This window comes from Mesoplodon mirus, assembly GCF_964341445.2.
Source record: "Mesoplodon mirus genome assembly, chromosome: 18".
NCBI classification, from domain to species: Eukaryota; Metazoa; Chordata; class Mammalia; order Artiodactyla; family Ziphiidae; genus Mesoplodon; species Mesoplodon mirus.
In genome coordinates, this window is record NC_138994.1 from 53,924,473 (window position 1) to 53,947,468 (window position 22,996).

Here is a 22,996-nt window from a genome sequence, read left to right on the forward strand (position 1 = left end):
CTGCAACATCACGACTTTGTCCCTGAGTCCCTGTGCCCTTGGCAAATCACCCCAGCTTCTCGGGGCTTGGTCTACCCCTGCCGAGTGTGGTCGAAGGGACGTCGCATGCCAGAAGGCGGGGTCTGCCCAGAGGCCCTTCCCTGCCCCAGACCAGGTGCTTACCTGGTTCCTGAGTCAGCCCTGGGACCTTGGAGGGCACGATGAACAAAATTACAGCGATTAAGATGGCTACTGTCCCATCGGATGGCATGCTGCGGGCGGGGCAGGGAGGGCAGGCTTAGCGGCTTAGGGCTGCTCAGGGTCACAGGATGGAGGGGCGCTGGAGAGGAGCCTCTCCCACAGATGTGCCAACCCCTCCTGGCAAGTTCCCCCCACCTCAACCCGGCGTTACCTCCTGTTCTGCGTTGGGGGTCCTGCTCCCTTCCCTCCTCCTGGAAGTATTCCTCCTCCCCGCAGTGCTCACCTTTTCCCATCCTCATCGAAAAAAGCCAGGTTACCCCAGCCGGTGAAAAAGCCTGGCTCCCGAGTGAACCAGAGCACCACCAATAAGACAAAGAGGATGGTGACAGCCTTTTCTGCAAAGGTCATGGGGCCCAGCAGCTTGTGCTCTCTCCGGATGACTTCGAAGGCTGCTCGCTCTTGCTCCCTCATCTGGTCCCCCAAGCCACAGTTCTTCCGGAAGCTGCAGGCAGGGGTGGGGACAGCTCGTAGGGGCGCCACGCCAGGCAGGGGAGCAAGGGGCTGTGAGTGCCTGTGGTTTTATTGTTGTTGTTTTGGCCGTGCCACACGGCTTGTGGGATCTTAGTTCCCAGGCCAGGGAGTGAACCAAGGGCCACAGCAGTGAAAGTGCTGAGTCCCAACCACTGGACTGCCAGGGAACTCCCATGAGTTGTAAAGGTTCCCAAGGTTCTGGAAGCAGAGCGGAATACTCTGGGATGTCGTGCCTCTTATTTAGCAGAGGGGAGGCTGAGGATGGGGGATCGGGCTTCCCTGTGCTTTTCCCTGCTCCATGTGCCCCATTGACCCCTCTGTCCTTCCAGGAATTCTCTTGTGCTGAGCCCTCCCTCGCCCAGAGTGAGGAGGCCCTAGAGGCCTAGACCCCAGGCCTCCTTCTGGCCCTGACTCATCACTCCCCGCCTCCAATAGCCTTTCAGGAAATCCTCCCTTCCCTCTCTTACTGCTTCTGGGCATCCTCTGCCAGCCTGGGCCCCACCCACACTGTCCTCTGAGGCACAGGAGTCTGCAGCCCACTTCCATGTGCTTAACTCACTTTGACTTTTAACTTTTCACTTGGGCAAATCGCAACTCCCCTGCTGGACTTGTGAGTTCCTCAAGGGAAAAACCATGCTTCACACATCTTTGAATCCTTTATGTTGCTTAGCACTGTGCTGGTCTCTTTGACTAACACTTTGCTTTGTACCATCTCCAACCTCAATCCAGCCTCCTTGCACCTGCTCAAGCAATTTTACAGCAACAATGCTTAAAAACTCTCAATGGCTCCCCACTGCCTGGGCAGGGTGGACAAATAACAACTTATACCACAATAACAGTCATACCACCACTCTTAGCCTGTACTATAGCAGACATCACTAATCAATCCCAGACTTGATTCCAACTGAGCTCCAGCAGGGTCTCACATGATTTTCAACTCAGAGCTCTAGTGACTACTAGTAATCAAGGGCGGGAAGTAGGAATAGAACCTCTTTACTACTCTTGGCCTCAGGAACAAGGTCCATACTCTTTATGTGGCACATGAGATTCCCCATAATCTTCCCCTAACTACTTCTCCAGCTTCATATGCTGATACTCTTTTTTCCTCTTTGTGTTTCAGCCACACAGAACTAGAGTTCCCCCAAACCCAGCATGCTCTTTCTTGCCTCCTTGCCTCTGTACCTTTGTACAAGCTCTTCCTGCTCCTGGAATGACTTTACCTCGTTCTCTACCTGGCTGACTTCTAACTCTACAAGATTCAGTTCAGGCGTCATCTCTGCCAGGGAACTTCTAGAATCTTCACTATCCTGGGCTGTGCTCCCACAGCACCTGGGCTTCCCTCTGTCACTGCTCCCACCTAACCCATTAGATGGTGAGCTCCAAGGACAGGGACTGTCTAATGCTTCTAGTGTTCTCAGTGCCTAGCAGAGGGCCAGGCACACAGTAGGAGCACAACAAGGACTTTTGTAACCGACCATGCTCACAGCGTGTGCTTCTTCAGCACCTGCCAAAGGACTGGGGATTGTTATGGAATGGGACCTGGCCTGGGCATCAGGAGATCTGGTTTTCAATCCCAGCACTGACACATCTAGTTGCGTACCATGTCTTGAACCTCAGTTTGCTCATCTGATAGATGGGCTAATACTCTCCAAACAGTAATTCCCTCAAATTGGGGGGGCCAAGTGCACAGAAGGGCCTTGGGAGGGAGAGGCCTTCTCACCGGGATGGTGATTATGCCCTTTTCTGCAGGGCTACCTGGGTACCCAACTGGAAGCTCCTAGAGGGTAAGGGCAGGCACCTGGGCAGCTCTTACCCACTCCACCACTTACTTGAAGCCTAAGAAGAGGAACTGCAGCCACACCCAGGAAAGCAGCAGCAAGATGACCATGGTGGGGAAGGCAAAGCCAAACCAGGAGGCGAAGTTCACCACGTTGCCATTTTGGGGGAAGAGCCTGAAGAGGGATTCAGGCTGCTGTGTGACATTGCCCGGTGACCAGCCTGCTCCATTTGCCCCCCAGTCAGAATGCAGACCCCCTCCCACTCAGTCACTCACGAGTTGACCTGGCCTTGCAGCACCAGGTTTGTTGTGGTGCCAGTCAGGGTGGCGATGCCCCCGATGCTGGCCGAGTAGCACACACACAGGCTCATGCCCCGGGTGAAGCGGAGCTGCTCCTCGTTCCACTGTGCCCTGGGGTCCGAAGGAACAGGGTGGGCAGGGCCATCCTGCTTGTTGTCTGGGAACAAGGGAGAGCTCAGGTTGGGGATGGGCGCAGGGTCAGTTCTGGGGAGCATGGTGGGGGCTCCACGGCCTCTGGGGCACCTTGTCACTGAGCAGCCTAGATCCAGGCTGGGGGGAGGGCAGAGGCTGCTTCCAGGTCTGCAAGGGCCAGCACTCCCTGGAGTCTCAGGCCGGAGTGATCCCCCCAGACACCACCTGGCCCAACCCCTCTTTTGAGAGAGGGAAACTGAGGCACAGAGAAGGGAAGAAGACTGTCCAAACCACACAGGAAGAGTGGAGCCTGGACCCCTGACAGCCCACCCAGGCTTCCGCTCTCAGCTTGCCAGGGTGACCTAGCATCTTGGTTTGCCCAGGACTGAGGGAATTCCTGGCCCGTGGGACTTTTCATTTCAAAACCAGGAAAATCCCAGGCAAACCAGGACACGTTGGTCACTGAACTTCTTGCTTCCCTCTTCTCTCCCTAAACGTGCCAGGATGACTACTCCTATCATGGGCATCGCCTCAGACCCTCCTCAAGAACTGAGGGTTTGGGGCAGGGCCTGGCGTCACCTTTCTCATCAAGCTTGGTCTCTTCCTTCTGGGGACTTGGTTCCTGGAGTTCAAAGGCGGGGTTGTTCCTGCCCTCCTCAACATCCTTGCCCATGGGCGTCTTGTGCAGCTGATCCAGAACGGCATGGGCGATGGGCACCATCATGGCAGTGGTGGCTGTGTTGCTGATCCACATGGACAAGAAGGCCGTAACCACCATGAAGCCCAGGATCAGCCTAGCGATGGACAGACAGACACACTGGTGTTCCAGCATCCCTTCAAGGACTGGATGCCCAGAACACCGCCACCCCAGGTCCTCCGGACTTGGTTTGTGGGAACTCACAGGGAGGGCCGCACCCCGATGATGAGGAGCACGCGGAGGGCAATGCGCTTGTGCAGATTCCAGTGCTCCACGGCGAGGGCCACCAGCATCCCCCCGATGAATAGGATGTTGGTGTCCTTAAGGTACTCAGTGCTGACCTGGCAGGTGGGGACAGTTGAGAAGGAGGAAGGGGTCGCCCCGTGCCTCTGGGCTTACAGGGTGCCGACACTGATATTCCCGCAAACGGAGGTTGGTCCCCTGGGCTCTTGGACCCAAATGGAAATGGTCTTTGGATCATCTGCCATTTAATATTAACCAGTTTCCTCTCTCCCTGCCAAACTCATTCTTTTTCCCCTCAGGAATGACCGAGACATCATCTAACCTGAATCCACGCCTGGTGCAAAGCCATTGTCTGGGAGATAAAGCATTTAATGCTCTTTCTAGAAACTAACGCAGCAGTTCTCAGTGTGGCCCCTGGGCCAGCATCATCAACAACCTGGAACTTGCTAGAAATGAAATGCTTAGACCCTGCTCCAGATCTCCTGAGTCAGAAACTCTGGGGTAGAGCCAGCAATGTGTTTAAATAGTTCTGCAGGTGATCCTGATGCATGCTCAAGTTTCAGAGCCACTGACCTAGAAGGATACAAACTCTTTAGCTGGCTCTCAAGGCCCCCTTTTCCTTCCCTCATCTAGGCCTAGTTGCTCCCACTTTGAATTAACTCTTGACACCAACCATGCACCTGGCATTTCTAGAAGGCCTTCCCCCCGGTCTTCTAGTTGACCCCTCCCTCAGTGCTCCCCAACCTGCCAAGCAGAGGCAGGGGCCCCTCTTCCACGTGCCCTGTCTGTGATGAGGCTTCCTCCATCATCAGCGTCCTAGGGCAGACCCCCCTCCATCCCTGGGAGCACGTCCTCCTGTGGGTGGGGTGGCTTACCACGGAGGCACCCATTATGCCCATCATGGGGAACATGACGGTGGGGAGGAAGGCGGTGATAGCCAGGGGCAGAGCCTCGGTGCACCAGAGGAGCGCCATGAGGATGATGGTGTAGCCACAGTAGGCTTCCTGCAGGCGGGAGGGGAACAGCAAAGCTGTTGGTGAGGGCAGGCCTGTGTCCCAGAGTCACGTCACCTCCTGTCCCCAGAGAAAACAGGCCGTTTGTAACAGTGTGGGGAGAGCCTGTGAAACTCACAGTCCTTGATTCCTGAACCCAAGGTCCCATTTAAAAATGAAAATAGGGGCTTCCCTGGTGGCGCAGTGGTTGAGAGTCCGCCTGCCGATGCAGGGGACACGGGTTTGTGCCCCGGTCCGGGAAGATCCCACATGCCGCAGAGCGGCTGGGCCCGTGAGCCATGGCTGCTGAGCCTGTGCGTCCGGAGCCTGTGCTCCGCAATGAGAGAGGCCACAACAGTGAGAGGCCTGCATACCGCAAAAAAAAAAAAAAAAAAAAAAAGAAATAGAAAACAAAGCAAAGCACTCACCACCTTGTCTTTAACCTTGGGGAGCCTAGACATTATAATCCAGCCACTGGATTATAATCCAGTCCCCCTGGGGACTGCAGGGGGCTCAGGTGAGGATCCTTACATGAGATGGGGGCTCATCTAGATGAAACTGGGGCTTGGGAAATGTGGGTCCCTGCCTGGCACCCTGGCCTTCCCTGCTTTATCAAGAACCTGTAAGAATATATTTATTTGTATGACGATTTAAGTAGCATTTGTTCCTTCTGCTAGGAGGTGAGTTCCATGAAGACAGAGTCAATTTTGTATCTGGATCCTTGGAGCTCAGGACCCAGGAGGCTTCAGAGCAAATCTTTTCTGAATGAATAAACCACTGAAAAGTTTTAGGAATAGTGGGGTCTCCTTCCTAGTAATCCTGGCATGACCACTGTTTCACGTAACTCCCCTATCCCCGCATTGTGCGGGGAATTGTGGAGTAAACCCTGAGTCATAGTCTTGTGAGTCTTGGGGTACCAGAGACCCCCCTTTCCCTCATGAGGCTCCCAAAGCTAGAAAGGCCTGACCTCAGGCCTGGGAGGGGACCTGGAGCAGGAATGAAGTCAGACAACCCCAGATGTCAGGGGCCCACCCTCCTTGACAGAGCATCTCCGCAGGCCTGGGGAGGGAGGACAGGGGAATCATTAGCCAGAAGGAAGCCTCCAGGGAAGGGGGTGCCTGGCATCCAACCCTCCTTGGGACACCTGCCCACTCTTTGTTTGCCAAAGGAAGAGGCTGCCTGCTGGGACTATGGGCTGGGGGCTCCTCCTCTCTTACCTGTCTCAACTGCCCTGCCCCTCTTGCTTTCTCCACCTGCTATAGGCTGGGCTCACCCCTTATACCTCATGCCTTTAGTACCCTGAAGCTTGAAGGAAGGTCTTGGGGAGAGGAAGCTGCTGTTTACTGAGGAACTCTTAGGAGCTGGGTGTTTTCATGTTTGTAGTTACAGCCATGGATGAGTGTGGTGGTCTTATGTTATAGATGACCTCCAGAAGGTATGTGGCTTGCTCAAGGTCACAGAACTAGGGAGTGGCAGAGCCAGGTTGGAACCCAGGCAAGGTGTGCAGGATTGCATAATTCTAAGAGCACCCCCCGAGTAGTCTACCTCAGTGGCATCCTGGGGGGGGCGGTGGTGTGGCACCCAGCCTGCCCAGCCAAGTCTGTCTGATGCCAGGCTCACTTTCTTTCCATGAAAGTTCCACCACCTTTCTCACCCTGGACATGGACTCATTGGCACAAGGGGTGGGGCCACCTTGATCCTTGAGCAGAGAGCCACCCCTCCTCCTCCCCCAGCAGGCAGTAGATTCTGCTGAAGCTGCTGTTTCTTCAACCATTTTCTCACCTGCAGTGTGCACAGCCTGTTACCCATCTTCCCGTGGGGCTAAGGGCAAGCCAGCCCTCTGGACCCTGGTGTGCCCCCCATGCCCTCACCCCCCAGAATTCTCTGGCCAGAGACAAGGAGGGGGGGCTGGGCCAGATGCCTTTGCTGATTCAAGAAGAAAGCTCTGCTAATAATGACAGCAGAAGCATTGTTAAGGACTACTCCATGCCAGGCATGGTACTCCATGCACTTCAGGTGGTTTTTAATCACATTTAGTTGCTCTGTGAGGTAATGACTCTTGTTCCCATTTCATGGATGAAGAAACGAAGGTGCAAATAAATTAAGTAAATGTCTCAAAGTCACACAAATCAGTGAAGAATCCAGGCCATCTGGTTCTTGAGCCCCAGCTTTTTTGCCTTCTACACTGAGCTTGCTCCCTTGCTACTGGAGGGTGTCCCCCAGCCTCAGGTGCGCTGTGACCAGCAGGGTGTACGGGGGTGAGTTAGGGCTGTGGATCCAAATGGAACTGTCTGTGCTGGGGCCTGCCACTTCCTCTTGCCCGGCTCTGGGCAAGTTCCTTCACTTCCGGGTCCCCATCTCCATCCTCCCAAGAGAGCTGTGAGCACCAGTGTGTTGAATCTATGGCTCTTCTACTCGTTTACAACTTCCTTGTGTCCCTCTCCATGTCTGTCCGTCTGTCTCTGGATCAAAACCCAAAACCACTTTCAAAGTCCCATTCAGAAGCTTGCTCTGGCCCTGGTGGCTCTGGCCCCATGTCCCCATCCCACCCTCCTGGGTAGTCGGTCCAACTGTAGAGTTAGTTGGTCTGTAACTCGCTGACCTGCTCTTCCTGGTTCATGGGGCTCTTAAATGGGGCGTGGAATGCCAAGGATTCGTGAAGTTGGATGGGAAAACAATTTCATCTTTTAGCTAACATCTAACTAAGGTTATGAACAGAGGCAACAAAACCATAGAGCTGTTGTTTTGTGGGGGAGGTGGGGCGGGGGAGGGGGGTGCCTCGCCGTGCAGCTTGCGGGATCTTAGTTCCCCGAGCAGGAATCGAACCCGGGCCCACAGCAGTGAAAGCGCGCCGAGTCCTAATCACTGGACCACCAGGGACTTCCCAAAACCATAGAGCTGTTAACGGTGCTGTGGGCGATTTTGTCACAGATATTTGATTGTGGCTGTCAACTGTTAGGCACCTGCACAGATTAGTGGTTGCAATGGACTCAAAATATATCTCAAAATATTGTTTACATCCATCACTCTTTTGAAATTTATGGTAGTTATTATACCAACACCAGATCTTATTTAATGCTTTAATAAGGAAGCATCTGTATTTCTGAATTGCAATTAATTTTTTCATATTTTTATAACTGTATTTCAAAGTGGTTGGTTTCCTTTGTCATCCTATACATTTTTGTTTGTTTGTTTTGTTTTTTTGCAGTACGTGGGCCTCTCACCGTTGTGGACTCTCCCGTTGCGGAACACAGGCTCCGGACGCGCAGGCTCAGAGGCCATGGGCTCACGGGCCCAGCCGCTCCGCGGCACGTGGGATCTTCCCGGACCGGGGCACGAACCCGTGTCCCCTGCATCGGCAGGCGGACTCTCAGCCACTGCGCCACCAGGGAAGCCCTTTTTTTCTTTTCATCCTATACATTTTATTTCGTGCATTTCAAAGCTATATTCTGAGAAGGGCCCACAGTCTTCACCAGACAGCCAGTGGCATTCGTGGCTCAGAAACGGGAACAGAACCTGGGGGATCCTTTCTCCTTGGCCCCACAATGTGTCTGATTCCACGATCTGTATCCCCAGTGTTAGAAGTGGGAAGTCGGGAATCAGACCTGGGCTCCAGGGCCACCTTATACTCTCTGCTTTGTTGCCCAGCTCAACGCATCTTGGGCTGGCCAAGCTCAGCTGGTGGCCTATGGCCTAGGACCCAACTGGCTTACTCCCCAGTCATGCTACATTGCACTACTCCATATGCCATTGGCAGAGGGCACAGCCTGCACCCTGTCTGAGGCAGCCCCTCCTGGAGCTCAGATACCAGGAGGGAAGAATTTTCTCTTGGCGGCTAATGCTCTTCTTTCTACCTCTGTCAGTACGTCCTCCTTCTGCAGTCCAGCAGGCTAGTTGTTCCCCAGCTGTTCCTTGGCTGTAGAATGTACTCCTTTCTCAGCCTGGCCTCTGGAGAACAGGGGTCAACTTTCTTTCACCTCCCTGTCTCTAGCCCCTCCCTCTTTTGCTGGTGCTGGCCTGGGTCTATAAATCCTTCCTTCCTACTTGGGCCCCTGGCCCTGCTGTGCCAGGAAACTACCGTGGTCAGACCCTCATTCCTCTCTCCCCCCAGGCTGTCCCTGCTATTGAGGGGCAGGCACTGGGCCTCCTGCCTGCTCATCAGGCTTTCACTGGACAAATAACCTCTCTGCTCCAGGTCTCCAGTCCTGCTGGTTCAACACCTCCAATGCTCCCCTTTACTTCCCACCAGCTCTGGGCCAATAGCCTGGTCCAAGCCCCTGCATCTGTTACCAAGATTTCTGCAAGGGCTTCCTTATTCACCTCCTAGCTTCCTCTTTTGCCCCTGAAATCTCTTCTTCTTGCTGTAGCGAGAGTGATCTTGAGGCACAAACCTGTTTAATCCACACCCTGCCCCCCAACACACACACACACACACACACACCTCAAAGCAGCTCAAGTCCCTGCAGGCTTTCCCACTGCTCTTAGGAAAATTTGGGGGCTGGTCTGTGCCTCTCCTCCTTGTTCTCTCTGGTCCAGCCACAGTGGCCCTCTTCCAGTTTCTCAAATGCTCCATCTTCCCTGTAGCCACAGGGCATTTGTACCTAATCTCCTCTCTTCTCTTCCCTCCCCACTTTGCTCACCTGATGTCTACTCATTCTTGAGATCTTAACTCAAATACTCCTTTTTCAGGGAAGCCTCCGTGGGTTTCAGGGGTATATTCCCCATTTTTCACAGCCTATGCCCCTGTACCTCTTCTGCATAGCACTCATCACGGTCTGTAGTTAAACATTTGCTTTCACAAATTTCTCATGATAAATATCAACCTTTGTCGCCAGACCATACTCTCCAGGGAGCAGGGTCTGGGTCTGTTTCTGCTCACACTAGCAGGGTGCCTGGCACCTCTACGGAGCTGACACTGGATAAATGAGTGAATGAATGTCAGACACCAGGGTACAGACATGAATCAGACCTGACCCCAGCCTTCGGGGAGTCTGAGTGTCCTGTGTGGGCTGGTCTGTAGTCATGGCGGGCTGCCTGGCAAAGCCAACAGTGAAGAGAAGAGATAAAGCCTCAGATGGCTTCCAAACCCCAAGGCTGGCAACTTGCTTCTTTTGTGATAGGAAACAAAGGTCAGAGGTCAGAAAACCTGAGTGCCCAGGCCCATCTTTATTGCCACATGTCCTTGGGCAAGCTATTTAACCTCTCTCAGCTTTGGGTTTTTTTTTTTTTTTTTTTTTTTTTTGATAAGAAATATTGAGCATTTCTTTTTTTTTTTTTTTTTTTGCGGTATGCGGGCCTCTCACTGTTGTGGCCTCTCCCGCTGCGGAGCACAGGCTCCGGACGCGCAGGCTCAGCGGCCACGGCCCACGGGCCCAGCCGCTCCGCGGCATATGGGATCCTCCCGGACCGGGGCACGAACCCGTGTCCCCTGCATCGGCAGGCGGACTCTCAACCACTGCGCCACCAGGGAGGCCCAGAGCATTTCTAACTATACACACATTACTGTCTTTTATGCAGGGTCCTTTTCTACAAATGGGAATAAGAGAAACACCCTCCTTGCTGGGTTATTATGAGGATGAGGGGTGTGACTGCAAAGGTCTAAGCTGTAAAGGAGTGTAGATGGCAGTGAGCAGATCGCTGGGTTCGCCTTGGCACAAAAACCTGTTCCTGGGCTTCTGGGGAACCAGGGTGGATGAATGACCTACAAATGAAGATGGTGGTGCCAGGGAATCCAGGGTAGACTCTGGACACTGGGTGTGGGCATGGTGGGGACCTGTGGGCATCACGGCCTTTACCTGCTACAGGCACAGAGCAGCCTGTGGCCATTGGGCAGCAGCAAAAATGCCCACAGTCTCAAAGGTGTCACATCTTATTCGTCCTGGTGATTGAAGGTTAGCCCTGGGGTGGGCTACGCCCACTGCCCCTCTGTACCTGGCAAGTAGGGATGCTGCTGGGAAGTGAGGCGAGGCCCTGGGTGGCAGCCAGCATCATTGCAAAGGAGAGACCAGAGAATGGAGTCCTGGAGAAGGGGCCCCTTCTCTGAGCCTCCCTCCATCTAGGCTGAGGAAGGCTTCCAGAGAGGGCACACTGAGTGGGTACTGAGGGGTGAATAGGAGTTCTGTGGGTGGGCAAAAGGTGTTAGCATGAGGGAGTAAGCACAGAGGGAACGGAATGAGGCATAAAAGATCAAGATACATTCTTGTGGGGGAAGGGATGTAATGCTCGCCTGCATGCCCTGAGAGGAATCTAGGACTTTATCTGGAAGACAAAGGTGAAAATGGGAGGAGGCCCTTGAAGGATTGTAAACCGAGAGGGTGACACAGGTTGGTGTTTCTGTTAAAAGATTACGCTGGTCTTCCCTGGTGGCTCAGTGGTTGAGAGTCCACCTGCTGATGCAGGGGACACGGGTTCGTGCCCCGGTCTAGGAAGATCCCACATGCCGTGGAGCGGCTAGGCCCGTGAGCCATGGCTGCTGAGCCTGTGCGTCCGGAGCCTGTGCTCCGCAACCGGAGAGGCCACAACAGTGAGAGGCCCACGTACCGTGAAGGTTATGCTGATGTCGTCATATGTGTTTTTATAAAATGTGTCCACAGGTGTTTGTATACTCATAGGAAAATCTCTGATTCGGGGATTCTTACCCTTTTTTGGTACCAGGATTCCCTTGGCAGCCTGATGAAGCCTTCCAACTCCTTCTTAGAATAATGTTTTTAAATGCATTAAATAAAATGCACAGGATTACAAAGGACACCAATTATATCAAAATGCAGTTATTAAAATATGAAAAAATGGGTAAGATAGTGATATAATGTGACTCTTTCTTAACTACTAAGCTCTTCACTGGCTAATGGCTACTGTAATTTCAAAGTCATGGTTAACATAATATGTCAAGGGACTGGCAACAGCTCTCATACGATTTGAAAATATCTCTGATTCCTACTGGTGGCAAAGTCAAAAATATCGTTCTTTACTATCGTGGTTTGTTGTCTACATTCATCACAGAAGGAAATGTTTCACTCTTTTGTGCTGTAGGACTTTGTGCAATGTGCATGTATCACCTAATTAAATAAATAAATCACCTGAAGATAGGGGGCTTACACCTGCGGTAGTGTGGCAGGTGGATTGGCAGACACAGAAGCTGGGAGGTGACAGGTGGCCATGCTGGGATGTCCAGGGGCTCAGAGAAGTCATGGCAGTAGAGATGGAGAGAGAGGGCGGACTCCAGAGATGTTAGGAGACGGAAGACAGAGGGTTTGAGTGATGGCTGCTGGGTCGGGTGGGAGGAGGAAAACTCCAGGTGCCCTTCCTGAGTGTCTAGGTGCGTAGTGACCCCAAGGAGAGGAGCCATGTGACAGGACTTGGGGAAGGAGGTGCAGAGTGGGCTGTGTGTGTGTGTGTGTGTGTGTGTGTGTGTGTGTGTGTGTGATATTCATTCCAGGAATAATAGGCCCATCCAAATGCTGAATACCTTTGAGAGACTACACATAAAAGGCGACAATGGCCAGTCCATATGCAAATATATGTCCTACAATCTCTGCGGCAACCAGCCCTGTAACCAAACTACCACCTCCATAGCAACTGACCCCAAATGGGCAGGATTTGCTCAATGACCGCCAGCCTCCTTAATTTTCGATCCCCACTCGTTTGCTACCTCAACTTCCAACTCAGGACTAATCAGTGAAAGCCAAATGTGCTCTCCTAACAATCAGAGAGGATACCCCACTTCTAGTTAGCCCCCCTCCAGCTTCCCCCTGCCAACAACCTCCAGTCAGGGCACTCCTGAAGGCTTCTCTCTTTCCATTCTAAAGCGTCCCCACCCCCTGCCTTTGAGGCTCTCCCGAAAGCAAGGATGGAGGCTGATTCCCTTCCTAGCCTTGCCTGATCTCATTTGAGTGATCTTTGTTTAATTCCGCACCTTAACATGAATGTGTTTGTTGCATCATCTTCTGCTTTAAGAGGCCAAAGGGAAAAACAATGGGTCTGAGTGTCAGAGAAAACAAAAGTGCGGGGGAGAGTCCTGACATCACAGTTTGGGCCAGGGCCAGGGCCAGGCCCGCCTGTGTCCCCTACAGAGCAAACCAGCAGGCGGGAGTTGAAGATGAGAGAAGCGTTCCCGCACTCCTCCGTGCATCTGAGCCCTACAACTGCCCTGGGCCCTGCTGCTGGATTCCGTTCAGGAAACTGTACTGCTAAAGAGTCTCCTTTGCTTTCCCATTCTTTTTTTTTTTTTTTTTTTAGATGTTGGGGGTAGGAGTTTTTATTAATTAATTAATTTATTTTTGCTGTGTTGCGTCTTCATTTCTGTGTGAGGGCTTTCTCTAGTTGTGGCAAGCGGGGGCCACTCTTCATCGCGGCGCGCGGGCCTCTCACTATCGCGGCCTCTTGTTGCGGAGCACAGGCTCCAGACGCGCGGGCTCAGTAGTCGTGGCTCACGGGCCCAGTCGCTCCGCGGCATGTGGGATCCTCCCAGACCAGGGCTCGAACCCGTGTCCCCTGCATTAGCAGGCAGATTCCCAACCACTGCGCCACCAGGGAAGCCCTGCTTTCCCATTCTTGACCTTCACCTAGCAGGTGCTGGAAGTGTGGACATGATTTGGTAATCTGGGGGTGAAGTTCGAGTTGGGGAACCTTCTCTCTCTTCTCCAGGGATCTCCCTGGCTTTGGAGGCTGGCCCCTACTCCCAGGACCTTCAGAGGCCAGAAAACCAGACTTCACACAGTCCAGTGCTGATCGAGGCCACACTTAAGGACCACACCTCACTGCCCTGGGGGTGTTGACCAGACACACCCCGCCTTCCTGTTTCATTGGTGGGAACACCAAGGTCCTCATGAACAGAAGAAATAGTCTATGGAAATAAGTCAGGCATCTACACAATGCCCAAAACTCTGTGTTGTGTTTTCCAGGGGCCCGGAATTCATACAAGGGGCAGAGGTTCAGGGAAGCATTGTTTATCAGGGGAGACAGAGGCGGGCCCCAGAAGCGAGGTCCAAATTCCTTGCACAGTTTTCATACCCACAATCCTGGTCTGTCTTTGGGGTTCAGGAATAGCTTGCAGTAAGGGTATTTTAGTCACACAGATTTTAAAGTGCATGTGCACACACACACCTACTGTTCTTATATCCTAGGAATGCAGGGATTCAGAGTAAGAAATCCTACCCTCTGTTCTTACTGTAAATACAGCCTGGATTTCAGCTAAGCTCTGTTCTGGCAAACATGGCACCACGGGCAGATAGTTTTCACAGATGATTCTGTTGGGTCCAGGGAGGTATTTGCATTTTCGACTCTAACTTACTAGCTCTTTGACCTCTGAGTAAGTGTTTATCCCTCGTGACCCTCAGCATAAAATCCTCACTCCTTCCCCGGACGTTATAGGGCTGACATTGGCTGGCCCCTCCCTACCTCTCTAAACTTAACCTCAGTCATCTTCTGCTCACTCAGGTCCACAGGCCGTGCCGGTCTCATTTATCCCTCCACCTTGCCAAGCTCACCCCTGGTCTTGGGTTTTGCACTACGTGTTCTGCCTGGACGGCTCTTGGCCCAGAGCTGTGCTTGGCTGGCTCTTACATGCCAGTCAGGTCCTAGGGGAAATATCAGCACCCCAGGAGGCCTCCTCTGATCACCGCATCTACAGCAGCCAGGCCATAGTCACAGCCTGCTGTATGGTTTTCACTGCATGGACAGTATATGCTTTTTGTGTGTCCCTCCCCGCCCCCGCACCCCCAGGATCACAAGTTCCCCTGAATCCTACCTCCCACCCCCTGCACCTAAACAGTACCTGTCACACGATACTTGTTCCCTAATAAATGAATGAACGGATGAGTGAATGAATAGATGTTAAGGTTTCTGGCACACCGATGGTGCTTCTTGGGTATCTGGTTGCAGGGTTGGGGAACACCGAGAAGACCTCGGGCCTCACTGGTCCCCGATCACTGGGACCCCCCAGTGGGTGATGGGCATTTCTAGGATTCTGTTGCTAACGCCTCAAACGCTCCTTACGATTTCCAATCCCCACGCCTTTGCTCCTGCTGTTTCCTTCACCTGGCCTGCCCTCTACTGATGCCTCTGCCTGTTGAAATCTCGCTCAGCCTTCAAGGCCCAACTCAGATTCTCCCTTAACTCAGATGGAAGGATTTTCTCCCTCCTCTGAGCTCCTGCAGACTTCTGGCTATACTCCGTGTGGCATGAACACGCGGTCCTCTAGATTGAAAGCAACTTGAGGACAGAACATCTGTATTCCTTTCTGGTGACCCCCAGCACAGAGCAAGAGCTCGACAGACATCCCAGACTGAACGACAGTGGAAGGATTGGCTGACGGCTGGATGGACATGACGGTAGATGGCTCAAGTGGTGACTCACAACAGGGGACTACCTTGCATCCTTAGACAGCCTTAGCCGAGGCCAGATTCCAGTCCAGACTTTGCCTTTTTCTAGCTGGGACTTGAGGCAAATTCCTTTATCACTCTGGGCCTCAATTTACATGTCTGTAAAATGGAGACAACATTAGTAACCTCAGTAACTCAGAGGTTATTTCGAGAAATAAATGGGTTAGTGTTTTGAAGTGTTTGGTACAATGACTAACACACAAAAAAATACTGAAGAAATGTCAACAAGTATTATATGGACACAGGTCTGAGTCTAGTCTGGGCCTCCTCTTTCCCAGTTCAGGGCCCAGGGGCATGGAGGTAAGCTCAGGATCCACTGCACAGAGCAGGGACTCAGCAGGAATTCACGACGGGGCCCTCTTTGCCCACATTCATTCATTTGACAAATATTTGTTGAACACCTACTATGTGCCAGGTACTGGGGGTTCTGCATGGAAAAAGACAAAATCCCTGCCTTCACGGAGCCTACATTCTAATGTAGGGGGGGTCAGAGAATAAATAGAAAATAAAGGAATACATCATTTCGGATAGCAAAAGCCCTTTAAATAACAGGTTTTTGTAATAAAAATGACTGGTGCTGCTCAGAGAAGCCTTTCCTGAGGAGGTGGATTTCAGCTGACATGTAAGAAGTGAGAGGGAGGCCTCTGGGAGAAGAACATTCCAGGCAGGACGATGAGCAATTTGAGGAAGGAAAGAGGCTGGAGAAGAGAAAATAAGAGGTAGGATACAGGGCAGGAGCCCCCGACGACTCGTGGCTACCCTGAGAGGTTTGGATTTTATTTTAAGTTTGACGAGAAGCCTACGTGGGGTTTTAAGCAGGGTAGTGATCTTATGTTTGGAATAGATCATCCTAGAGTTTGGGTGAAGAATGGTCTGGGGATGTAGAGAACAGACTGGCGGTTGCCAAGGGGGAGGTGGAGGTGGGGGAGGGATGGACTGGGAGTTTGGGGTTAGCAGATGCAAACTATTATATAGAGAATGGATAAACCACAAGGTCCTACTGTATACCACAGGGAACTATATTAAATATCCTGTGATAAGCCATAATGGAAAAGAATATAAAAAGAATGTACATATATGTACAACTGAATCACTTTGTTATACAGCAGAAATTAACACAACATTGTAAATCAACTATACTTCAATTAAAAAAAAAAGAATGGTCTGGGGAGGAGTAGGGATAGGAGAGAAACGATGGCGGCCAGGACCAGAGTGGAGGTGGTGGAAAGGGATTCCATTCAGTGTATTTTTGGCAAAAACACTGGTCAACAGGACCTGCTGGTGCTTGTGGAAGTGAAGGAAAGAAAGGCAACAGGAATGGCTCTGAGGTGGCTGGTTGAGCCATATCTTGATGAGTAAGATCGCAGGGAGAGTCAGCTGAGATGAGTTATCAGGGTTGTGATCTGGATATGCCAATGTGTATGCTGCATAAAAGGAAATGTTCCTTTTATGGGGGAGGTGTCCAGTGTTAGTTGGATAATACAAGTGTGGAAATTTGAGCTGGGGTTTCAGGTTGGGGAATCATCAGCATAGAGATGCTTTTTTTTTTTTTTTTTTTTTTTTTTTTTTTTTTTGCAGTACGCGGGGCTCTCACCACCGTGGCCTCTCCCATTGCGGAGCACAGTCTCTGGATGCACAGGCTCAGGGGCCATGGCTCACGGGCCCAGCCGCTCCGCAGCATGCGGGATCTTCCCAGACTGGGGCACGAACCCGCATCCCCTGCATCGGCAGGCAGACTCTCAACCACTGCGCCACCAGGGGAGCCCTAGAGATGCTTTTTAAGGCAGGAGACAACAGAAGATCACCTGCGGGCGAGTGAGGATAGGGAGAAGGAGCTGGGAAAAGTGGTCAAAGGAAAAGGAAAACCAGGAGAAGCCAAAAGAAGACAGCATAGCAAAGAGGAGGTGACCAGCTGTGACAAGCGCTGCTGACGGGTTGAGGAAGGTGAGCATGGAACAGGGGTTTGGTGACACGGACGCTGATGGGAACTTGACAAGAGCCCTCTCGGTAGGTAGAGTCTCGGAGGCTGGATCTGTCTGTCTAAGGAGAGACGGGTAGTGTAGTCAGTCTCTGAGGCCTTCTTTTGTGAGAGAGAGCAGAGAAAGGAGGTATCTGTGGAGGGACTGTGGGTCTGAAGGAGGGTTTATTTGTCTTTTCATGTGAGAGGGATTAGAGCTTGTTTGCATGCTGATGGGAGAGATGAGGCAAAGAAGGAAAAGTTGATGATGCAGGAGAGGAGAGGATAATCACAGGAGCAAAGTCCTTGAGAGGGACTGGTAGCCAGGCCCCCAGTGGAGGGGCTGGCCTCCACAGATGGAACCTGGGACAGTTCATCTGAGTCAGGACAGGGGAGACAACATCTGTAGGCGGGAAGCAGGCGGCAGGGAGGGGTACAGCACAGGGAAGACAGGGGCTCCGGACACATCGTACTCCCACAAGGAGGCCTGGCTTCTCATACTGACTCAGGCTTTCCTGAGTGACCGAGGGCAAGTTTCTACATCTTTCTGGGCTGTACCTTCTTGGGGAGTAAAATGGGACTCACAGTTCCTGTCTGTCCTTCCTTCCGGGATTAACACACTTGGCTCAGCCTGTCTGGAAACTGATCTGATGGGTCCCTAGCATAGAGATGCCACTGGCTTTGGCCTGGGATGAGGGTCATCTCATAGGTCAGCCAGGCCCTGTCACCTACCAGGAGCTGTGCCACTACCTCCCTAGTTCCTTACCCTTCTGGGATACCTTGAACAAAAATCTCGCCTCGATTTCCCTGTCTGTGACTAAAGGAAGCAAATGGCTCAATGGGCAAGTGAGGGTGGGGTGGCGGGTGTGGGGTGAGGCCAGGGCCAGGATTAGGTCTCAGCCTTCCGGAGGCAGGCAGCACAGGCTTTGTAGCCAGACCACGCCCCCAGCTCTGCCACTGCCTAACTATGCCACTTGCCAGAGGGAGGTTTCCTGTGAAGCTTGGAAATTTTGTCTTCTTTTACTTACAAGGGGGGCCCCAAAGTGTATACTATCTGACCTCCAGAAAACAGGATCTGCCCTGGGATTTTGGGTGACTTAACTTCACTTTCCCCATCTGTAAAATGGGAGTCAGACCTGCATCATAAGATGGGGGAGAGGGTTCCTGGGTACATGGTACAGGGTATGCAGTGGGGGCTCCAGTAAATGAGAGCCGAAGTTATGACTCCTGCTGCTTGCATGGGGGTGGGCAGGAAGCAGTGGCATTTGCCCCTCCATTCAAGGTGTGCATCTGTATCGCCCACTGACAGGATCTCCTCCTTCAATTCCCACCCCTCCTCCACAGGAGACTTAGCTCTTGGGGTCACAGGTGAGCGCCTCCTCTTTCTGTTTGTACTCTTTTTAAAATTTTTTTAATCTTTTTTGCGGTACGCAGGCCTCTCACTGTTGTGGCCTCTCCCGTTGCGGACGTGCAGGCTCAGCGGTCATGGGTCATGGCTCATGGGCCCAGCCGCTCCGCGGCATGTGGGATCTTCCTGGACCAGGGCACGAACTCGTGTCCCCTGCATCGGCAGGCGGACTCTCAACCACTGCGCCACCAGGGAAGCCCTCTATGTGTACGCTTAAATGCAGACTTAGCTCTTGGGATCACAGGTGAGCGCCTCCTCTTCCTGTTTGTACTCTTAAATGAACAAACTGCCTGAGGCCAACTTCCTCCTAATCCCCTTCCTTCCCTCTCAAGCAGCTAGCCCAGCTCATACCCTCCCAGTCAACTCAACTGCTTCCACCTGCACCTCCTTTACGGAGCTGGTTTCCTGCCTCCCAAGGGAGTAGACACCAAGTGCACCTAAGCAATTCACATTGGGCTCCTACTACTGGGTGCTGAACAAAAGCCCCCATTGACCTCTTAGTCCTCAGGCCTCAGGAGGACCAGGAGGTGACAGCCTAGGCTGTCAGGCTAGGAGGGATGAATGGGTGATGCTGGTCCTAAGGATGCCCAACCCCAGGGCCAGACGGCCCCTCTCCTGCTCCCTTGGAGCTTCTCTGTGCCCAGGACCCCATGTCCTTACCTTAGTCGGGATGAGGATGGGCAGAGGCAGCAGGAGAATGGGTAGGAAGAACACAATCAGGTAGAAGCGATAGGCCCACAGGCCCTGCCAGCAGGTGGCCATGGTGTGGATCCACGTGGGCTGCCGGGTCACCCTCCAGATCCAGGGAACTGCAGGACCGACAGTGTAGCAGGTAGGCGGCTAGGCAGGCTTATATAAAGCCACTGGAGGGTTAACCATTGACCCACCCTGGCAATCAGAGTGTTTTTAGAGTGACAGTGAGGAAGAGGGATCTGCAGGAAGTGTAAAGATCAGGAAGACTTTGCAAACAAAGGGAGGAGGGCAAGATCAAGGAATAAAGCCTTCAGTTTCTTTCAGGAAGTTGAGCCCAGAGTTAATTCCTTCTGTGTGTGGGCTACTAAGGGCTGAATATGGAAGGAGCAGGAGAAGGAAGGGTGCCTGGGAAGCCCCACAGCCGGCATCCACAGAGCAAGACCCAGAGCACCCTCCCCAGCCCTGTCCCCCTCTCTCTTACTCCTCCAAAGAGGAGTTCTCTGAGCAGTTTATACAGGGCCTTGTGTGGGGCAGCCCAGCCTCCAGAGACATCCTGCCCTCTGGGGGTTTCCAGTCTAGGACTGAGGAAGGGCTGGAGCAAGCCCTTCTCCTTCCAGGTATCAAGGAAACTGTCAGAGCCACTGGAACTGACCAACTCGTATTCACTGTGTGCTGTGTGATGCACTGACAATTATTCTTTTGGCTGCACTGTGCAGCATGTGGGATCTTAGTTCCACCACCAGGGCTTGAACCTGCTCCCCCTGCACTGGAAGTGCGGAGTCTTAACCACTGGACCACCAGGGGAGCCCTCTGCACTGACTTAATTTGGGAACAGCCACTTCCTTGTTGATGTGTTGATGTATGATAGGTATACAGTAAAGGTTCACTTTTGTAGGTTCTTCCTAGTCCCCCACTCCCAACCCCAAGCTCCCATGGAACACCGGCAAAGATTGTTTCATATTTTGGAAACACATTTAATCTCTCCATCCATTCATCCATCCACCCATCCATCCATCCATCCACCAAACAAGTATTTGACACTGATTATATCACCAGCCCTGGACTCAGTGTTAAGGATGCAGAGAGATTAAAATGCTGCTGGTAATAGTTAACATTGGTTCAGCATTCAGTACAAGCTTATTAGTTTACTATTTCATTTACTCTGTACAACCACACCAGGAGTTAGGTGTTACTATTCCATTTTACAGTTGGGGTAACCGAGGCCCCAAGACACAAGCCAGCCAGAATTCAAGCATGCTTTAGGAGTGCCCTGGGGAGGTCCAAACCAGTATGGCAACCCAGGTGAAAGGAAACAGTAGGAGTATTGAGCAAAGGCTCTTGGAAAAGGTGACACCTCAGTGAAGACTTGAAGGTTGTGTCTAATTTGGCCCCAAGGTGACAGAGGTATGATCACAAGCAGCCTCAAGAGGGAACCAAGACCTGGAGGATGGAGTGTGTGGATACATCTACCCAGAGCCTCTGCCTCTTGCTACCCTCCCACCTCCCCACCCCAAACAGCTCAGAGTAGAAGCTCAATCCATATTTCTGTTGATTATTCAAATGTGATGATCTGTGTGCCAGGGCAAGAAGGCAGGGTGTCTCAGGGAGATGGTTTCAGGAAGTCAACACAGCCTGGGCAAAGATGTGAAAGGAAGAAGGTTCTGAGTGGTTGGAAAGTGGGTGTGTGGGACCAGGTCTGAGAGCTGGTGACCACGTTTCCAGGGAGTACAGCAGCTTGGCCTGGGCGGCGATGCCAATGAGATTCTCCTAGAGCCAGTGAGGTCTGTGTGAGACAGACCTCCCCACCTTGCCCTGACCCCAGTGCCCTCTGCAGGGTAGGCAGAGAGCTGTGCATGGATCCAGGTCAAAGGGCTCCTGGGGCCAGGCTGGGTGGGAAGCTACAGTGCAACAGGACAGACTGCCCCACCCCATCCCCCCGCCCAGCCCCCATTCAGGCTATTTATGGCCTTTCCACTCCCAGGCAGCCAACCTGCCACCTGCCCAGGGCAAGGTGAGGAAGAGTCCAGAAGCACGGGGAGAGACAAACGGTTTCAGAGACTTAAGACATTCCCTGATTTTGTCTCGCCCTTGGAGGAGGCCTCTCCCCTGGCCTGCGGCTCTGGAGGAGCCACAAGGGGAGCAGGGCTGAGCCCCCCACAGAGGAACAACATCCACTATGTGTGTAATCTGCATCCCAGTTTACCCAGCTCTCCACACCAACCTTGTGATATAGGCTCAGAGCAATGAAGTCCCTTGCCAGCGCATGTGAGCTGAGAGAGAACCCGATTCATATCCAAGACCATCCATGCTCTTTGCCCACCCTCCAGGCCCTGGGCCCCTGTGATGGTGCTGGGACAAAACTCAATTTTTCCAAATTAGATGGCTCCTGTGGGGGAATAGCTCAGTGGTAAAGCATTTGACTGCAAATTAGATGACCACTCTTTCACTGAGACCCCCCGGCTTTGTACGTACAGCCCCCTTCAAAGTCATAGACTCTTGGGACCCTTGCTGACTCTCTTTTGCGGACTGGTGTAGGGGGACTATCACATTCCCAGCAGCCAGGCCCCATCAGTGACTAATTCGTCTCAAAGGCGGGAAGTCTCCGTCTATCACGTGTGTTACAAGAACTTTCCCTTGCCCGGCAATCACAGGCAGGGCCCTCCTCTACCAGGCTTAGCTCAATTCTCATTTGCCCCACTTCCTTTTCCTTCAGTTAGTGCTATAAATAACTATTCTTGTTGTTGTGGCGCCTAATGGACTATGAGCAACTCACGGCAGGTGCTGTGACTATCCTTCTACAGTCCTTGTCACCCTTTGGGTGACAGCCGTCAGCATTGTCTCAGGGAGGAATGCCCTGTGACCATTGACCCTGCTTGAGAAGTTCATCTAAGAATAGCCGAGGAAGCCCCAGGGTCAGAGGAGATGCTTTATGGCTCACAAGAACCGGTTTATCCTCAGGAGCAGTTGGCAGATAAGCTGGAGATAGAGCCGGGGCTGAGGCTGTGGCCCAAAGGTGAGTTTTAGGAAGTTCACACCTGGACATGGGAGCCAGACATTCAGACAGAGGCTCCTGAGGAACTGGATTGAGCAGGTTGGGCCTGGGGCCCACAGGGGTACAACCTAAGTGGACCTGGAAAGACAGCGGTGGCTGGACACAGCAGGGAGCCCCAGGAATGATCGGTAAGACCTGAGACTACCCAGCCTGGAGGAGAGAAGATAGGGTGTGAGGGTTGTCTTCAAATCCTTGACTGAAGAAGAGGGCAGAGGTATTCTCAAGGACAGAGAAAGACCACAGGTAGCAGGGTTAGGGAGCCTCACTGGTGCTATTTTCAAGGAATCCCCCTCCCCAAGAGAAAAAACAGAGCTGGGTGGGAGGTGATGCATTCCCCAGCACCGGAAGCGCTCCTCCTGGGTGGCTGGCTTGTCCTGAGACAATAGGGTGATGTGGACAGGGTCCCACACTGTGCAGGGGGCTGAGCATCTTGTTCACCCAGAATCTGACTCCAGGGGCCCTGATCTCTTCCCCTGTCTTCCACTGCCTCTCAAACTGGGTCCTCTCATTTTGTCTTATACATGTTCACATCCCCCCTCAGCACCTTGCAAGGTGCTTAAACAACCCTACAAGATCCTCTCCTTGCATTCCTCTGCCTCAGCTCTTACCACTCCTGCCTTGGCTCAACTGCTTTCAGATCCTCAACTGCATTTTC

The 22,996-nt window shown here is 52.5% G+C and overlaps 1 protein-coding gene across 3 annotated transcripts in view; it reads right to left on the reverse strand.

The window, feature by feature from the left end:
• The window catches only part of SLC13A2 (solute carrier family 13 member 2), a 43,787-nt gene that overhangs the window by 11,474 nt on the left and 9,317 nt on the right, over positions 1-22,996 (reverse strand). For 2 of the 3 annotated variants that reach the window (XR_014291826.1, XM_082602882.1), the window contains exons 2-9: positions 19,257-19,405; positions 4,736-4,864; positions 3,822-3,958; positions 3,500-3,714; positions 2,765-2,945; positions 2,541-2,663; positions 464-682; positions 163-251 (exon numbers count right to left, since the gene is read on the reverse strand). Coding sequence is in view for 2 of the 3 variants with exons in the window: in XM_082602882.1 (XP_082459008.1) it covers positions 163-251; positions 464-682; positions 2,541-2,663; positions 2,765-2,945; positions 3,500-3,714; positions 3,822-3,958; positions 4,736-4,864; positions 19,257-19,358 (1,195 nt within the window). In the remaining variant the exon portion in view is untranslated. The remainder of the gene's footprint in view (positions 1-162; positions 252-463; positions 683-2,540; positions 2,664-2,764; positions 2,946-3,499; positions 3,715-3,821; positions 3,959-4,735; positions 4,865-19,256; positions 19,406-22,996) is intronic. The other variant, XM_082602883.1, reaches the window with a different exon arrangement.